General features: G+C 41.4%; 1 protein-coding gene across 2 annotated transcripts in view; it reads left to right on the top strand.

The window, feature by feature from the left end:
- The first annotated feature begins 2,022 nt into the window (after window positions 1–2,022).
- Window positions 2,023–19,624, top strand: part of LOC106595585 (zinc finger protein basonuclin-2) — a 232,447-nt gene continuing 214,845 nt past the window's right edge. For both annotated transcript variants that reach the window (XM_045716495.1, XM_045716496.1), the window contains exon 1: window positions 2,023–2,739. In XM_045716495.1, coding sequence (XP_045572451.1) covers window positions 2,737–2,739 — 3 coding nt within the window. In that variant the 5' untranslated portion in view covers window positions 2,023–2,736. The remainder of the gene's footprint in view (window positions 2,740–19,624) is intronic.

Here is a 19,624-nt window from a genome sequence, read left to right as displayed (position 1 = left end):
GTCCTTGTAGAGGCTGTGATAGCTAACTGCCATCCCGGGAGAGGGCCTCCAACTCTGGGTTCAATAGCTCATCATCAATAACCCCTCTGGGTAATTAGTAAGAGGTAGGGTCCTGTCATGGGGACAGATAAACCTATACTCAGTGCAGAGAGACGTGTGTGTGTGTGTGTGTGTGTGTGTGTGTGTGTGTGTGTGTGTGTGTGTGTGTGTGTGTGTGTGTGTGTGTGTGAGACGCACATTTAGTTTTGTGCTCTTTTTCAGTAAATGAAGGAGCTTTATAATATATTTTTAATCCAGATGTCAAACTGTAGAAGGGCTGAGCTTGGACATTCTCCTTACCACTTGCTGAGTAACTTTAATTAGTTGAACTGCCTGTGTTTATAAGCGTAATCAAATTAGACATCCGTGCTTGACAATATGCTAATGGCAGACGAGGTGGCGACTTCACACCAACATGGATGTCTCCAGCATCATTAGTGTAGCCGTTTAATATGTCACAACACTAATCAGCCCTATCATTAACAGTTTGTTTGACATGATGAATAAATTGGGGGAAGAAAAATCACTTTCAAAGCCATATAACATTATTGAGGCCCTTTGAAGCTATCAAAGAGACCCATATCATTATATTATCACCCCCCCCCCCCCGAGTTGTAGCACTTCTATTTTCTGGACAATCCTTAAAAGGCCTGTTTTGTTGCTCACGGAGCTATGTAATATCTTGTTTAATTAGCTGGATTTAAGCTCTATCTCCCTAACAAACAGGCATATGGTCTTTATCCTCCCATGGCCTTGGCCCAACCAATGAATATGCATATCCTGGGACCGGAGTTAGCTTGTTACCCCCAGAATGAATTCAGCACAAGTCTAATCCCTGATCTATTATTTACCCCTTGACCAAACATGTGAGTGGGGCTTCTTCTTCCAGACGCTCGACTTGATAGAAATGACTGCCTTGGAATTACACTCTCACTAGGTCCAAAAGTAGAGACTGAGAAGCCAGTCACTGACTGCTCTCTCCCCCCTCCTCTCTTGACTCTTGAGATGCCTCAGTCAAACGTTGATCAGCAAACCCCTGGTAAAAACAAGTGCACAGTGAAACATTAATGAGAGACAGCACTCTTCAGATGATCAGCAGAGGGACACAACTTAGGAAACATGTGGGGAACATGGGGAAACATCAGTGTCCTCAAGCATTCCTTCCTTCCTCCTGCTGGACTGGAGCAACTTGATGCACTAGTTTGAATTCTGAAGAATCTCACTCATCTCAAAGCCCTTTTGGTGTGTGCGTGTGTGTGTGTGAGTGTGAGTGTGTGTGTGTGTGTGTGTGTGTGTGTGTACACGCTTTACTATAGTCCTCACAAGAACAGTAAACCAACTAAAATTCAGAGAAGTGAGGACATTTTTCTGGTCCCCACTTGTAAAAATACTATTTTAGGCTTAGGGGTTAAGGTTAGGGGTTAGTGGTTAGGTTTGGAGTTAGAGTTGGGGGTAAAGGTTAGGGAAAATAGAATCGGAATCAATTGTTGGTCCCCAAAAAGTCCTCAGAAGTATAGTAAGAGAGCTGTGTGCGTGTGCGCGGTTGAGCGAAATTTGAGTTTGTTCACCATAATGTGAACTGAAATATATTATGTGGGTACTGGGTACAGAATATGTAAACATTGAAACGAAGTTAAGTCAACTTTGGGGTATAACTAGCATCACCTTGAAAGCTGGAGAGGGCCTATACAAAATATCTGATAACATTTTTCGATGTAATAATTATTGTTTTATGAATTTGGAACCTTTAATGTTTCAAATATTTAGTTTATTTAATAGAGAATTAATTTCCCCATTATGAAATATTTTGATAATACCTAATTTAGCTTACTAACAACCATTTCCCATAAACAAACAGAACAACAGGTTACAGTAGGCTATTTAACGGGATCCTGTCGCTTACGGGAAATAAAAGTACAAGTGTTTCGTAAATTATAAAAGGCTAAGCACCTCGCCATGATTTTTCATGTCCGCGGGGTAGGGGTTTAGTCGAGTTGGCGCATTGTCACACACAGATGTGCCTCTTTACCCTGACACAACACCGTAACGGACTCAAACTCAAGACCCACAGTCACTCAGGTTACATTCACAAGGCGTATAACAGCCCCGAGAGTCCTGTCAGATTGTGTACCGCTCGAGCCCAACTTCCAGAAGCCACTTTCCTAATTCTCCAACCAAGCCTTATCGTCCGCAACGTGTCCTCGGAGCATACAGCTGATTTAGCAGAATAAATATCGGAGAGAGCCCGGGTCGGAACTAGGGAAAACTGTCTTCTCCTCACAAGCATAGGTTTATTCGCCTTTTTCCCGAAGACGCTGTCAGCGATTTCCCTCGGCATCTCCTGGTTCACGTTTTGGAAAGGGGACAGTCGTACCTCTGCCTGCATTCATATCCCGAGACCGACGGTGTGTTCCAAAGCAACAAGGAACGTATTTTCTCAGTGAACCAGACAGTGTTAATTTCTCAGGATCAAAACCTGAAACGAAGACGGGTCTCCGTTTTCAATCAAATGTCATAAAACTGTTATTGCGCACAACGAGTCAATACTTTTCTTGCGGGGACGACGCCGACTTTTTAATTACTTCAGACTGTAATATATCAGGTGAGAAGTCCCCCACTTGAGGGCGAAATCAGACATTCGAGGACGGCAAGTTCGAGAGCGCCAGGACCCGGGTCTTCCTTATACAACATGCAGAAATGGTAAATATGATTTTGAAACTGTTTACCCATTCAAATGAATCCCTGCATCAGGTATGGAGCTGGATTACAAACATTGATATAACTTTTTCTAACCGGCGCCTGGCCTGCATGGCCTATTATTGCCTCAAGAAAGTTGTAAATAATTAATGCACACAAATAATTCATGCATTCATGATATTTTGTTTACTCTTTCCACATACTTTACAAATATGATATTTTGTTTTGGATATAGGCAATATTTACAATAGGCTTTTATAGACTGTTCTTATAATACAACTTCTATTTAGCCTACCTTATGTGAACTTTATTCAATCAACATGTTGGTGGCCCATATAAAAACCCCTCACTACAACGCACATTATTATAACATTATTATAACTTATAATAAATTAGAAGGAATATTATTTTAGTCTTTACAATTTTGTTGTTTTTGAGCTTGAAAATGGAGCTGTGTGATTTTACCCCAGGTGCCCATTATTGAGCACAGTCAGACAGACAGTTTAACCATACTGAAACTTTCTACAAAATGTCCCGAACATATAGCCAGACCTGCATTTTTTCCCCCCCTCAAATTTATGAACATCCACGGCCAGTGATAATTGTCACGATGTCACTTTCAGATCGTGCTGATTGTTAGAGCGTGCATAACGATTATACAGGGACCATTTTCACTGTCAACTACTCACTCCAGTCTTTGGCCTAGACAATGTAGCCTACCTTTGATTAAACCAATGATGATAGAATACACAACAAAACAAAATGCTATTTTAAAGATGACACCATGTAAAGCATTGTAAAACATCATCAATAGTACATTTATGTGTATATTTACACACTGCTATATCAAAAACGTATCATAAGAAAAATGTTCCCACTATATTGCATTCTCAATTTTAACCCTTTCCAAACAGAACTTTATAATTTTGGAAACATTTCCAGATGATTAATATATTCCTGTGTATTTAACATGCACGTAGTACTAATGGGTTGAAATACTTGAACAACTTTTGAAGTGACATTTAAATGATTAATGTGTGATACAGTGATACTCGTAGCTCTTGGCTTGGGTTCATTTGGTTTCCTAGAGTGTACCAGGAAATTGTGCAGCTTCCTAAAACAAACAAACACATAGCCTACAGTTGTGAATTTGATGTTATTATAAGATGTTTTCAGTTTTATTAAATACAGTAGTTTTTAGGTGTTTTTATGTCATGACTTGAGGGCCAACAAAAAAAAAAAAAATTGGTGTGTATTAGAAAAACTATTTTTGCAACAGCTGGTTGAGTACATGTATACAATCTAAAATACATTGCATTGTTGAAGACTTAACAATTTACAATGTATTAGCGTACAGTGTTAATACATTCTCTCTGTCATGCATTCCTGTAGCCTACGTGTGTGTCTATGTGGCCTTGCTTCCACCTCCCCTAAAAGTCGAGCAATCGGAGTTGAGCAGAGCAGAGCAGAACACAGAGGCATTTCATGCCAGAGTAACACATTTCTACATGGACATTTGTGAAGGGTAGAGGAGTCGGGAGAGAGGTAGAGAGAAAAAGATCACAAGCCCCTTCTACACCACAGAAAAGAGCCTGTTCCCTCCTTCACTTTGACTGCTCCACTCAGTTTATGGGTTCAGCGCTTTACATAATGTTTAGTCCTAATCTGGGGAGCCTGAAAGTGATGTTTCATGGTTGTGTAAGGGCTGCAGTCAGAGAATGCCAATTTGCATTCCAGGAGTATTATTTGATTACTTTTATCTGCTGCTGCTACTAGCCTGGGCCCTTTCGCATGCATTTCATCTCGTCTGCCATGTCGCAAGTCGACACACCGTCGTTCCTCTCTCTCTCTCTTTCTCTCAGTCGAGGTTCAGACAAGGAAAGGAGAGGGGAAGTGAAGTAGAGGAAGGGAGAGAAGGAGAGCTAAAAAGGGAAGGAGATGGGGGGGAAGAGATAAAGAAAATAAGACAAAAGTAGAAGATGGAAAAAGACAGTAAAAGTGATACATTGAACGAAGAGTGAACGGAGGGGAGAAGAAAATGAAGAAGCGGGAGCACTTCTTCCATGTAACAGACAGAGAAACTCAGGGCCAGAGTTGTCAGACAGCAGCAGCGGTGGGCTGGGATTCCTCTGGGCCTTGACTGAGGAGTTGGAGAGGGGAGCTGCTGGTTAGCCTTGAAGAGGGGAGCTGCTGGTTAGCCGGTTCAATAATCTCATGGACAGGTAGGGCCAGTCTGGACCCCCTGAGGGCCAGTGTTAATGAAGAGCAGGGCTGCTTTGTGCTCTCCTGCTCTGACCCCGCGCCGCCTGTCCCCACCGCCTGGATCATTTGATCTCTCCCTCTATTCTTTTCTCTCCTCTTCAAGGAGTTTTTATGGTATTCTTTTCCCTCTCTCCCTCCTTGTTCTCTCTTCATTGAGACTGGAAGGGTGTTAAGTGATGAGGTTGAACCGATGAAAAATATGGCAGTGTTTTCTCTCTCATTTGAGTGTCTTTTGTGATGAGAAGGGATTGTGTGTGCACGCGTGTCGGTGTATGTGTGTGTGAACCGACGCTTCATGTCTCCATATACACTTTTTGCAGTCACCAAGATACCTTTGTCAACAAAGGGCAGGAGACAGATAGATAGAGGGAGGGAAGGAAAGAAAGAAAGAAAGAAAGAAAGAAAGAGAGAAAGAAAGAAAGAAAGAAAGAAAGAAAGAAAGAAAGAAAGAAAGAAAGAAAGAAAGAAAGAAAGAAAGAGAAAGAAAGGGTGGGAGGGAAAGAAAGTGAAGTGTGTCACCCATACAGGTAGCTACTGCTGCTGCCTGTTTTGCTCAAACAACCCAGAAAACACATCAACAACCCAGAAACACATCAACAATGCTCTTGTTTACTCAGTGGAGGGGTGGAACACCATGCCACACACATACACACGTTGTATTGCTCTAGGGTGTGAATCTCCCAGTCAGACACCCCAGGGAGTCTGTCTATAGGTGTCTGTTATGGGCAGGATTGAGCGGAAGCTGCTACAGGCTTTGGGTCTTCATTACTTTATTACTTGCCTGATGTCTCATTTTGCTCTATCTTTCCACATGAAGTGTATGGTTCAGTACGTCTTAAGCAATGTTTTTGTTGTAATTTGGCTCCTCCCCAGCTTTTGTAGAATCACAACATTTCACATTGACAACCTCCCTTCAAATCAAATCAGATCAAATCAGATCAAATGGTATTTGTCACATGCGCCCAATACAACAGGTGTAGACTTTACTGTGAAATGCCCTTTCCTTAACCTAACCTTAAGCCTAACCCTAACTCTAAAGCTAAACCTACTGTAACCCTAACCTTAATTCTAACCCTAACCCGAATTGTAACCCTAAACCTAACCCCCTAAGCCTAAAATAAAATTTTGTCTTGTGGGGACCGATAAAATGTCCCCCATGTCCGAATTTTCGTGTTTTACTATCCTTGTGAGGACTTCTGGTACCCACAAGGATAGTTCAACAAAAAACACACACAGCCTGATATCTCCCTGTTCCTCTCCACTCGTCCACTCTTCTAATAAAGCCTTGGTGTTAGCGATAGTGTGTCTTGGCAATGACAGAAAAGGTCATATTTTGAGAGAAAGGGGTTCTGAACGTCTTGGTGGCTGGAGACAAAAGCCTTTAAAAGGACACTGAAACCGAAGCTGCAGGCATTAGGACTAAACAAAGACACTGTGAAATCTTAAAACAAATTAGATCTCAGGCAGTAACTTAATAAAAAGAACAGTGGGAGATGTACTTGATTTAAAACAATATACATTTGGTAGACATTAATTACATTTTTACCCCAGCGCGGAGGGAAAGAAATCAAATACACACATACACTTGCATAGACTTTCTCCAATTCCCTCTTAAGATATTCTACCATTTGGACAGACTTTTCCACCCCAGGTTTCAAATGAATAAGAGAAATGATAGTTTTTACATGAAGATTTAAGATGTGTTTTGTCTTGTAGGCGTAATTGTCCTCTAGTTAATATCTCCGTGAAGAGTTTTAAAAGGACAATACCGTCGCTGTGTTACGGAGTGGGATTCAGTCAGTGGACTACAATTGAATCAGATCACAAGCCGAGTCTTAAGACTAGAAGCTGGGAGAAATGTTTGAGCTGTAAAATGACACTTGTGTGTGTACTGTTAAGTATTTCTCAAACAATGCAATGAAGCATACACATACAGGACTAGTCACTTTCTTAAAGTGAGGTTAGTCTAGACGTTGTATGTATCCCAACTTAATAATACATGAATACGTTTCAAATTGGTGAGTAACGCTAAGTAATCAAAGGAGAACTCAACTAACTGTTCTGTTTTACAGTAAAGGTTTGGACTATTGCTTTAAACATGCACAGGGCGTGTGCATTACACTCCCACAAACTCTTTATTTGTTCAAGAGGAGAAATGATAGCACCCATTCAGACCAACTGCGGTGCTGCTGAGAAATACACGACTGCGCGGTATATATTTTATTTTACCGTGTCACGGAACACACAGTCACCATTCCTTTACGATTCGGGTGTAATTTTGCGCTGGTCCTAATTGATTTTGCACAGAACTAATTATGGGCCGCCAGTGTAAAATAAACACTTCAATGTCACCGGGTTGGCTAGGGAATGATCGGTAGGGAAATTAAAGTTCAGCTGTAATCCATACTTTCTTTAAGGGGGAGAGGAAGTAATTCATGTTGACGCTATAGAAATGGAGAGAGTAGAGAGCGAAGCGATGGGGGAGAGAGAGAGAGAGAGAGAGAGAGAGAGACATATGGCTGTCCATGTAACCAACAGGAGTCTCAGTGTAACTGAATGACTCAACTGGGAGGTATAAGGTTATGTGGTATAATTTATATTTTATAGCTCTCTCGGACTCACTAGCCTACTCCCGGAGTAAGTTGTTCGACGTCGTGCCATGTGGAAAGAGCCGGGAGATTCGGTGTAGAAATGATGGGAACTCCAGAACCCTGTCTGCCTTTCTTACGCTCTCCCACTCTCACTACTAATGTACTATACATTTTTTCTCTCTTTTTCTCAGTATTCCTCCCTTTTTCTGTAAGCCCACCACTGTAAAAAGTATACATTACTTAACATTTTACGCCAACGAGGTAATTCATATTTTTAAGTTGAAACAACTAACACATTTTACATTGCATCTCACTGAACAGTTTTTTTGTGTGGGTGTGAGAGCCATTGGCCCACCTTCTAGTGCCTTGAGTGTCTTGGAGTAGACCCCCTTAGGCCACATGGAGGGATTTGATTAAAAGAGAATAATTTGCCCTAAAGGTGTCTTTCCTGCCTTCCTCCCCTCCAAAAACTACAGTGGAAGAAATCAGATATGACAAGATAAGTGGTGTCCCATGAATAATTCCTGAGGAACTAAAAAGTAGCATGTTGACTTTGGAATTATTTGCTTGAGTTTCTAACCCAGTCAGGGACAATGTTATTTTCACCTGAATCGACTTTAACGATTTTCTCTCTCTCTTTCTTTCTTTCTTCTTCTTTACCCCCACAAAACTTTCAGTTTTGAACATGTCTCTAAGCACTCATCATCATTATGCCACGTACAACCATGAGTTCCATCTGTCCTATGGAACCAGTTTAGAGAGTAACAGTATCAGATGGGTGGGGTTTTAGTTGGGGCCTGTGGTTTGAACACAGATGATCTGGTTGCTGGTGTTAGTGTTAGTAGCAGTGGTAGCGGCCCACGTGTGAATCTCCCAGTCAGACACCCCAGGGAGTCTGTCTATAGGTGTCTGTTATGGGCAGGGTTGAGCGGAAGCTGCTCCAGGCTTTGGGTCTTCATTACTTTATTACTTGCCTGATGTCTCATTTTGCTCTATCTTTCCACATGAAGGTTTAGTACGTCTGAAGCAATGTTTTTGTTGTCATTTGTCTCCTCCCCAGATTTCACATTGACAACCTCCCTTCAAATCAAATTGTATTTGTCACATGCGCTGAATACAACAGGTGTAGACTTTACTGTGAAATGCTTACTTACGAGCCCATTCCCAATAATGCAGTTAAAAAGTAAGAAAAATTTGCTAAATTAAAAAAAGGAAATATTAACACAATAACAATAACGATATACAAGGAGTACCGGTACCGAGTCAATGTGCAGGGGTACGAGGTAGTTGAAGTAATTGAGATAATGTTTCAGTCAAGCTATATCTGCTTGAATATGGAATGCTAATGATCTAGTACGATGCTGATCTAGTACGATGCTGATCTAGTACCATGCTGATCTAGTACGATGCTGATCTAGTATGATGCATATCTAGGACGATGCAGATCTAGTACGATGCTGATCTAGTACAATGCAGATCTAGTACCATGCTGATCTAGTACCATGCTGATCCAGTACCATGCAGATCTAGTTACCATGCAGATCTAGTACCATGCTGATCTAGTACCATGCTGATCTAGTACCATGCTGATCTAGGACGATGCAGATCTAGTACAATGCAGCTCTAGTACGATGCAGATCTAGTACGATGCAGATCTAGTATGATGCTGATCTAGTACCTTGCTGATCTAGTACCATGCTGATCTAGGACGATGCAGATCTAGTACAATGCAGCTCTAGTACGATGCAGATCTAGTACGATGCAGATCTAGTATGATGCTGATCTAGTACCTTGCTGATCTAGTACAATGCAGATCTAGTATGATGCAGATCTAGTACCATGCTGATCTAGGACGATGCAGATCTAGGACGATGCCTTTCTGTTTTGTATATTATTCTGTCTCTGTGACTCAGAGCTGCTTGAATCTTTAGTTTATCTCACAGGAAAGGATCAGGATATTTATATTATATTTCTACTCACAGTTGCTTTCAAACAGATCTCTACATTTGTGAATGACGTAATTATGAGGTATGCAATGAATTACGCCGCGCACATACTTTTTTATATCTCTTGCACATTCATTTGGCCCCCGAAAAGGTTGTGTGAGTGGTGAAAAGCTATTTTGTATTAGCTCCAGTTCAAGCCTTACAGCTGTACAGGGAATTGAATTCGCGTTGGGACAGTACTGTAACATACGGCAGTAACTCAATAAGACTGATTGGATGAAATTCAATTGAAAGCTTCCTGCTGGGATGAAGTCCGGTGACAACACTGACAAATATACCCTGTATGTCTATATAATTACACCTATATGATTAAATATATGCAATATGTCTTATGTTGTATGACTATATACTTACAATTTAGTATCGTGAGGGGTCTGAGTGGGGAGGGGAAAACTGAACATTTGCTGTTATTGGCAGAGAGGTTTGGAACTCCCTTTATTATTGGTCTATTCACTAATTAACGCATGGTGACGTCACCACGGAAGGCCAAAACTCCATCCCACCAAAACAGTCTTCTCAAAAAGTTCTTACGGTATCATCATTTTCAAAATTGTACAGTATTATTCCAAAAATATATACACTGAGTGTATAAAACATTATGAACACCTGCTCTTTCCATGACATAGACTGACCAACTGAATCCAGGTGAAAGCTATGATCCCTTATTGATGTCACTTGTTAAATCCACTTCAATCAGTGTAGATGAAGGGGAGGAGACAGGTTTTTAAGTCTTTAGACAATTGGGACATGGATTGTTTATGTGTGCCATTCAGTGAGTGAATGGGCAAGACAAAATATTGAATTGCCTATGAACAGGGGGGTGGTATGGTAGTAGGTGCCAGGCTCACTGGTCTGAGTGTGTCAAGAACTGCAACACTGCTGTGTTTTTCACACTCAACAGTTTCCGGTGTGTGTCAATAATGGTCCACCACCCAATGGACATCCAGCCAACTTGACACAACTGTGGGAAGCATTGGAGTCAACATGGGCCAGCATCCCTGTGGAACACTTTGGACACCTTGTAGAGTCCATGACCTGATGAACTGAGGCTGTTCTGAGGGCAAAAGGGGGTACAACTCAATATTCAGGTGTTACTAATGTTTTGTTCACTCGGTGTATATACCTATATTTACAATTCAGTATATTTGCCATATATCCCTATATGTTTACAATGCTATGTATTCAATAGCCTATATCCACATTTTCATGGCAGATATCCTCAGGCGATCAGGAAAATTCACAGTCCCTTCAGAAAGTGTTCATTGCCCTTTGACTTATTCTTAGTTTGTTGTGTTACAGCCTGAATTCAAAATGAATTTTTTTCTCACCCAACTTCACATAGTGAAGGCTTCTTAGAGGAGGAAGTGGAGGACCATTCTCCTCAGTGAATTTCATAAAAATGTAAATGGTAAAACATAAAGTTATCCTTTTTAGATAAAACTATACTAAATATAATCACGTCACCAAACAATTGATTAAAACACACTATTTTACAAAGAAGGTCTACACTAGCCTCAACAGCCCTCTGTAGGGTAGCACCATGGTATAGCCAGAGCACAGCTAGTTTCCGTTCTACTCTGGGTACATTGACTTCAAAACAAAACCTAGGATGCTCATAGTTCTCAGCCCCTTCCATAGACTTACACAGTAATTATGACAACTTCCGGAGGACGTCCGGAATTAATCTAGTTCTGAAAGCATAAGCTACAGCTAGCTAGCACTGCAGTATATAAAATGTGGTGAGTAGTTGACTCAAAGAGAGAGAAAGACAATAGTTGAACAGTTTTGAACAAATTAATTTATTCCAAAATGAAGGAGACGCAAGAGAGAAATAGAGAGATTTTGTCATTTTGTTTTCACTAACTTAGCTAGCAAATTCAGCTAGCTAGTTTAGCCTACCTAAACACCCTGCTCAAACAGAGGGATGCTATGTTAGCTAGCTGGCTATGACTGACCGACACAACACTGGAACTCTACCAAGTCAAGATACGTTTTTGGTATGACTAATTTATTGCCACCGGGGCCCGCCAGTGTAACTGCTTACTGACTGTACAGTACACTAACGTTACTGTATGTTTGTACGGGTTTACTAACGTGTTAGTTACATTAGCTATGCTGACTATGACGTTACTTTAGCTAATATGGTGACAATGATGTAGGCTGTGTGTAGCGATGTGGCTTGGAAAGGTTTTTTGGTCTGGTCACATAAAACTGATGTGTTGTGCATTGAAGTCCACAAGTGAAGAGACAAGGTGAGAGAAGGAGAGTGCATAGAAGGAATACAATGTGGCTGCTATGAAAGTGAACTGTGTTTACGCGTGATCAGGGGTGTATTCATTCTGCCGATTCTGTTGAAAAACATTTCTTAAACGGAAGCAAATGGAACAAAACATACCTGAATTTGTCCAGTAGAAACTCTCGTTTGCAACTGTTGGAGAAATGATTATACCCTATATCAGCTAGATGCAGGCAAGAGTGTGCAAGGCGGTATTGAATGTCACTGTCTGTCCATGTGTCACTGTCTGTCGCCTCAAATTTGCCTCTCGACCTGCGTGCACCTCCACGTTGTAAACTTTCATTCATAGGCTAGGTTGTAGCAACTTCATGTTGGGTATAGGGAAAATTAGAGTATCATGTAGTAGCCTAAACCTATCGCTGTTACATTGAACTGGGTGAATGGAATATGAATGACAGTCATCCAATATGCTGTAATAGAAATAAGGCCATGCTCTGACTGCCACTGGTACTCCATAATGACAAAGTTAAAAACATGTTTTAGAAATGTTAGCAAATTTATTGAAAATGAAATACAGAAATATCTCATTTACATAAATATTCACACCCGTGAGTTAATACTTTGTAGAATCACCTTTGGCAGAGATTACAGATGTGAGTCTTTCTGGGTATGTCTCTAAGAGCTTTCCACACCTGGATAGTACAACATTTATCCACTATTATTTTCTCAATTCTTTAAGCTCTGTCAAATTGGTTGTTGACCATTGATAAACAACCGTTTTCAGGTCTTGCCATAGATTTACATGTAGATTTAAGTCAAAACTGTAACTCGGCCACTGTCTTCTTGGTAAGCAACTCCAGTGTAGATTTGGCCTTGTGTTTTAGGTTATTGTCCTGCTGAAAGGTGAATTCATCTCCCAGTGAACCAGGTTTTCCTCTAGGATTTTGCCTGTGTTTATTCCTTCTTTTCACTCTGTCATTTAGGTTAGTATTGTGGAGTAACTACAATGTTGTTGATCCATCCTTAGTTTTCTCCCATCACAGCCATTAAACTCTGTTACAGTTTTAAAGTCACCATTGGCCTCATGGTGAAATCCCAGAGCGGTTTCCTTCCTCTCCAACTGAGTTAGGAAGGACTCCTATCTTTGAAGTCACAAGTGTAATTAATAACTTTTCCATGATCAATGTCTGCTTTTTTATTTTTACCCATCTACCATCTATGCGAGGCATTGGAAAACCTCCCAGTTTTTTGTGGTTGAATCTGTGTTTGAAATTCACTGCTCGACTGAGGGACCTTACAGATAGTTGTATGTGTGGGGTACAGAGATAAGGTAGTCATTCAGAAATCATGTTAAACACTATTATTGCACACAGAGTAAGTCCATGCAACTTACCGTGGGACTTGTTAATCACAAATTTACTCCTGAACTTATTTAGGCTTGCCATAACAAAAGGGTTGAATTGATTCAAGATATTTCAGCTTTTCATTTTTAATACATTTGTAAACATTTTCAAAAACATAATTCCAATTTGACATTATTGTGTGTAGGCAAGTAACAAAACATCTCAATTTAATCAATTTTAAATTCAGGCTGTAACACAACAAAATGTGGAAAAGGTCAGTGAGTGTGAATACTTTATGACGGCTCTGTACGCCATCCCCATATGCAGTTGGAATTGATGACCGAATATTTCACAGTCCTTTGTACTGTAACTTTACAATATATCACCATGAACCCAGCTGACACGTTTGAAGTCGGACCCCGTGATTATTTACCGCTGAGGTAAAAATGATCATTGTCATAATCATAGTAATTAAGCAGTCTAAGAGTGATTAGATTTCTGTCTGAATGTCTGTGTTGTGATCCCACTCTCCCATTTTTCTTGTTTTGGGCCGATATTTAGGGTGGTATTGGGTAACATCAGTTGCGAGGACAGGATATGGGAGTGGAGGTGTGTTTTGAGGAACAAGGCTGCTTGGGGATAGTGCTGACAGGTAGTGTGTACTGCCGGGAGGGGCACAGAGGCTCTTTAGAGGCAGCAGCAGACACAAGAGGAGCGCCTTCTTCTCAGACGATGTCAGGGCTTTCAGAAGGATCGGACCAATACGCAGCGGGATCGTAGTTCCACATCTTTTATTAAATCGTGAAACTCATGCAAAAAACAATAAACTTGAAATACAAAAACAAGAAAGCCGTGACGCAGAGCAGGCATACACTACTCACAAAATGAATCACCCACAAAACACCAGTGGGACAAACATCAACTTAAATATGGCCTCCAATTAGAGACAACGACAACCGGCTGCCTCTAATTGGAGGTCATGCCAAACAAAAACTAACCTAGAAATACAAAACTAGAAACTAAACATAGAAATACAAAAACGGACAAACACCCCCTGTCACGCCCTGACCTACTCTACCATAGAAAATAACAACTTACTATGGTCAGGACGTGACAGACGACTCCTTTCATGGGACTTTGCATTCCACCAAGGCAGAGTCAGGGAGAGGCACAAGACGAGACATGCGTCCCCCTACTCCCCCCTACCCCCATTTCCAACCCCTGTGCTTCCCCTCTCCCTGTGACCTTAACATTTATCAAAGAACCCCATGCTGGAGTTCCTCTCAGCATCTGTGCCCTGCTGGCGCGAGAGACCGACGTGCACTGAGACACACACATGCACGCACGCACACACACACCGTCCCAAGCTGTTTTAAATATGTGACTCTGCGGAGGGAGGGCTGTCCTTGCTGATCCCCCTCGGGGGTCTGAGGATTACTACAACCCCCCACTTCACCTCTCTTTCTCTCTCTCTCTCTCTCGTTTCTTTATTGTACCTCCTGTCACTTCATCCTATTCATTTAACCTTTCATTAGTGTCGGCAGACAGCCTCTGTGTCTAGTGGATGGTGTAGGAACAATGCCAAAAAAGCCCCACTGTTAGTTATTAGATTCTTTCGTCCCCCGTTTACCCCGGCAACCCAATATTAAGGAAAGAGAGAGAGACAGAGATAGAATGTAAATAAGAAAGAGAGAGATAGAGAGGGGGAAAGCGAGGGAGAGAAAGTGGGAAAGAGAGGGGGTGGAGAGAGAGAGGTAGAGAGGGTGAAAGCGAGGGAGAGAAGGGGAAGAGGGGGTTGCGTGGTTGTGGCACCAGCCCATCTCCCCGGGTGCAGCATGCAGCAGGCCCCTTCTGGACTTGTCAAGGACATGTGCCACATGTTGATAGCACACAGGACCCAGAGAGAGAGCGAGAGAGAGAGAGAGAGAGAGAAAGAGAGAGGGAGAAGTACAGAGAGGGGGGAGAGAAGGACAGAAAGAGAGAGGGGGGGAAGAGACAGAGAGAGAGCGGGGACACAAAGAGAGAGAGGGGTTTGAAGAGAGAGGAACACATGGATAGAGAGAGAGGGAGCGGGAGAGAGAGAGAGGGAGGGAGGACAGCAGGCAGGGTTGGCTGGGTCTGGCTGCTGCCGCGGCTCTGGAGCAGTTTACTGAAAACACAAACAGTTAGTGCTGGAATTCTTGTTTTAATGGGCAGAGGAGGGGACAGGACAGACGGACCAGGGCTCCCTGCTGCTCTCCTCCCTGCATCTCTCTCTTTCTCTCACTCGTTCTTTCTTCCTTTCTGTCTCTCTCTGTTTCTCACTCTCATTCTGACTTTTCTGTCTTTAGTTCCCCTCTCCCTCTCTCTTTCTCCCTCTCTCTTTCACCCTCTTTCTCTCTCTCTTTCTCCCTCTCTATCGTTCCCCCTCTCCCTCTCTCTGTGTCTTCCCTTCCTCCTCCTGTATTCTGCCACTTTGAAAAGGTCCTTTTTCTTTATGGTGCGTAGCCTCGTCATAGTACCACTTTATGAAAAGCAGCAAACTTCAATACCCTGTCTGAGGCTCCTAAAATCTATAGAGCTTTCTGTAACAGGGCCCAAGGCCTTGACCTGGCTTACATTCACCTGGTGTATTTAGGAAAGACATACTATACATTATGGATATGGTAAGATGATACATTTCAACTTAAGATAATGAAAACCACATTTCCAATATATTTGGATTAATTCAGAGTTTTAGTCTACATTTCATTCACTACAAAGTTAGAGGGGTGGCAGGTAGCCTAGTGGTCAGAGCATTGGGCCAGTAACCAAAAGGTTGCTAGATCGAATCCCAGAGCTGAAAAGGTAAAAATCTGTCGTTCTGCCCCTGAACAAGGCAGGTAACCACTGTTCCTAGGCCGTCATTGTAAATAAGGATTTGTTCTTAACAGACTTGCCTAGTTAGATAAAGGTTAAATAAAAAAAATGAGTTTTTTTTTTAAACCATGCCCCCTGGCTTACGAATCACATGATGATAATGTCTTTCTAGAGAAGCCTGGTAGTGTTTCCTGTTGATATTACACTGGCATCCTTGATAAGGAGTCTAACTGAACTTGATGTGTCTCTGTGTATAGCTCAGTCAGTACACAGACAGCCTCCTGCTCCATCTATACATTAGGATCACACCACCCAGCCTGTAGTAGGGAGCCATCATTCACTCCCAGAGGGGGCAGTGAATCGCTCGCCTGTCACAGGAGATTTGGCCGGCACACACACATGCACATACATATGCACGGACACACACACAAGAAAACGTGTGCACATGCATAAGAAAATGTGCACATGCACAAGAAAATATGCACAAGAAAATGTGCACACACACACACACACCTAAAGACAGGGAGGGGGCAACATATTTCGACCCTGACCAGAGTCTATCACACAGGGGTCCTGATGATGTCCATCTCTCACTCCTGTCACCCCTCTCCACCCCATCCCTCCTTCCCTCCTTCCCTTCCTCTGCGGCCACCACTCACTCCAAGACTTTAATCCACATCCTGTCCCTTACTTAAAGCCCTGGCCAGCAGGACTTTCTCCTCTCCTCTGTCATCCTCCTTTCCTTTTGCCCAGAATCTGTCTGTCCACCCCTCTGCCCTCTGCCCTCTCACCACTCTCCTCTTCTTTCTTTCTTTCTTTCTTTCTTTCTTTCTTTCTTTCTTTCTTTCTTTCTTTCTTTCTTTCTTTCTTTCTTTCTTTCAAGCTTTCTTTCAAGCTTTCTTTCAAGCTTTCTTTCAAGCTTTCTTTCTCTCTCTCTCTCTCTCTCACCTCTTCATCTCTCTCTCTCTCTCTCTCTCTCTCTCTCTCTCTCTCTCTCTCTCTCTCTCTCTCTCTCTCTCTCTCTCTCTCTCTCTCTCTCACCGCTTCATCTCTCTCTCTCTCTCACCGCTTCATCTCTCTCTCTTCAATTGACTTTATTGACATGGCAAGTTCATTATTACTTACATTGTCAGAGTATACATATAGAATATAATATATATATATATATATATATATATATAAATATATTTATTTATTTATATTTATTTATTTATATTTAAATATATATATTTATATATAAATAAATGGTGGGACCAACAGCAATAATAATAGTAGTAGTGGAAATGGGATTACTATTAACAACAACTACAACAACACTATTAATCAGAATAACAATACATTAAAGCAATGGCAGTAGACCAGTCTCAACCTGACTGAGAAGACACATGACCTGGTATGAAAGACAAAACAAAACAAGAAGGGAAATATTATCCACATTACATTGCACTTTTCACTGGCTGTCCCTCAGGTTGTGGCAGGAGGACACAATTTTTTTTTTTTTTCACCCAATAAATATTAGATTTTGGGAAAGAAATATTCTCTTAGGTCTGAGTATTTGTCACAGTGTAATAGGAAATGCAGCTCTGTCACTACCTCTCCCCTGGAGCAGAGTGAGCACAGCCTGTCCTCTCTGGGCAGCCAGGTTTGTCTGTGACGACCAGTCTCTATAGCCAGACTGTGCTCACTGAGTCTGTACCTAGTCAGTGTTTTCCTCAGTTTTCTATCAGTCACAGTGGTCAGATAGTCTGCCACCATGTACTGTCTGTTTAGAGCCAAATAGCATTTAAGTTTACTTTGATTTTTTGTAGTGTCTTTCCAATAAGTGATATATTTTTATTTTTGTTTTGTGATGATTTGGTTGGGCCAGATTTTCTGAGTGCTGCCCTGATGCTCTATGGGCTTGGTTTGGGTTTGTGAACTGAGCCTCAGAACCAGCTGGCTGAGGGGATTCTTCTCTGGTTTCATCTCTTGACATTGTAGAGCTGTGTGATGGAATGTTTTGGAGTCACTTGTTTTTAGATGGTTGTAAAATTTGATGGCTCTTTTTCTATTCGAATGAGGAGGGGGTATTGGCCCAATTCTGCTCTACATGCGTTATTTGGAGTTTTTCTTTGCACTTGCAATACAGTCTTGCAAAACTCTGCATGCAGTATTTCAATTGGATGTTTGTCCCATTTGGTGAATTCATTATTAGAGAGTGGACCCCAAACTTCACTGCCAAATAGAGCAATTGGTTCTATAACTGATTGGAAAATTTTGAGCCAGATTCTAATTGGAATTTCGATTTTAATGTTCCTTTTAATGGCATAGAACGCTCTTCTTGCTTTGTCTCTCAGCTCATTCACAAACATGTGAAAGCTACCTGTGTTGCTGATATGTAGTCCTAGATACGTGTAGTTTTTGGTGTGTTCTAATAGAACTGTGTCCAAATAGAATTTATATTTGTCATCCTGATTTCCGGACCTTTTTTGGAATATCATTATATTCGTTTTTTTTAGGTTAACGGTCAGAGCCCAGGTCTGACAGAACCTGTGAAGATGATCTAGGTGCTGCTGTAACCCCTCTTTAGTGGGAGACAGCAGCACCAGGTCATCTGCGTACAGCAGACACTAGATTTCAGTGTTGTGTAGGGTGATACCAGGTGCTTCCGATCCTTCTAATGTTTATGTCAATTCATTAATGTAGATGTTAAATAGTGTTGGACTTATTGGGCAGCCCTGTTTCACTCCCCGTCCCTGAGAGAAGAAGTCTGTTTGCTTGTTGCCAACTTTAACCGCACATTTGTTTTTAGTGTACATTGATTTAATAACATCATATGTTTTCCCTCCAATACCACTTTCTATTAGTTTATAAAAAAGACCTTTGTGCCAAATTGAATCAAATGCTTTCTTGAAATCTACAAAACACGAGTAGATTTTGCCTTTGTTTCGGTTTACTTGTTTGCCAGTTAGAGTGTGGAGGGTGTAAATGTGATCTGTTGTATGATAATTTTTTAGAAATCCAATCTGGCATCTGCTTTGGACGTTGTGTTCGCCAAGGAAATGGTGTAGTCAGCTATTTATAATACTGCAGAGAATGTTCCCCAAGTTGCTGTTAACGCAAATTCCTCTGTAATTATTTGGGTCAAATTTGTCTCCATTTTTATAGATTGGTGTGATCAATCCCTGGTTCCAAATATCGGGGAAAATACCTGCAGTGAGGATAATGTTGAGGAATTTGAGTATAGCCAATTGGAATTTGTGGTCTGTATATTTGATCATTTCATTTAAAATACCATCAGCACCACAAACCTTTTTGGGTTGGAGAGTGCGTAGTTTTTCCAATAATTCTTCTTCAGTAATTGGGGTATCCACAGGATTCTGATAGTCTTTGACTACTGATTCAAGGATTTGTAATTTTGTCCTGGGCTAATTTGTCAAATATAAAGTTTATGTTCCAAACGGCCAAATTTACACCTTCGTTGCTGTAGGAGAATGTTAAGGCTAAAAAGTTGTCCAGGAGAGATTGTATTTTTTGGCTACTAATTGCTTTTTTGTAGATGTCTGTACTGTTTGCACTCCATCTACAGGCCTGTTTAGTACCATGTCATTTACTGGGCCGTGATGCTTCATG

This window comes from Salmo salar, chromosome ssa04 (genome assembly GCF_905237065.1).
Source record: "Salmo salar chromosome ssa04, Ssal_v3.1, whole genome shotgun sequence".
Lineage (NCBI taxonomy): Eukaryota > Metazoa > Chordata > Actinopteri > Salmoniformes > Salmonidae > Salmo > Salmo salar.
This window is presented reverse-complemented; position numbering and strand designations above follow the sequence as displayed.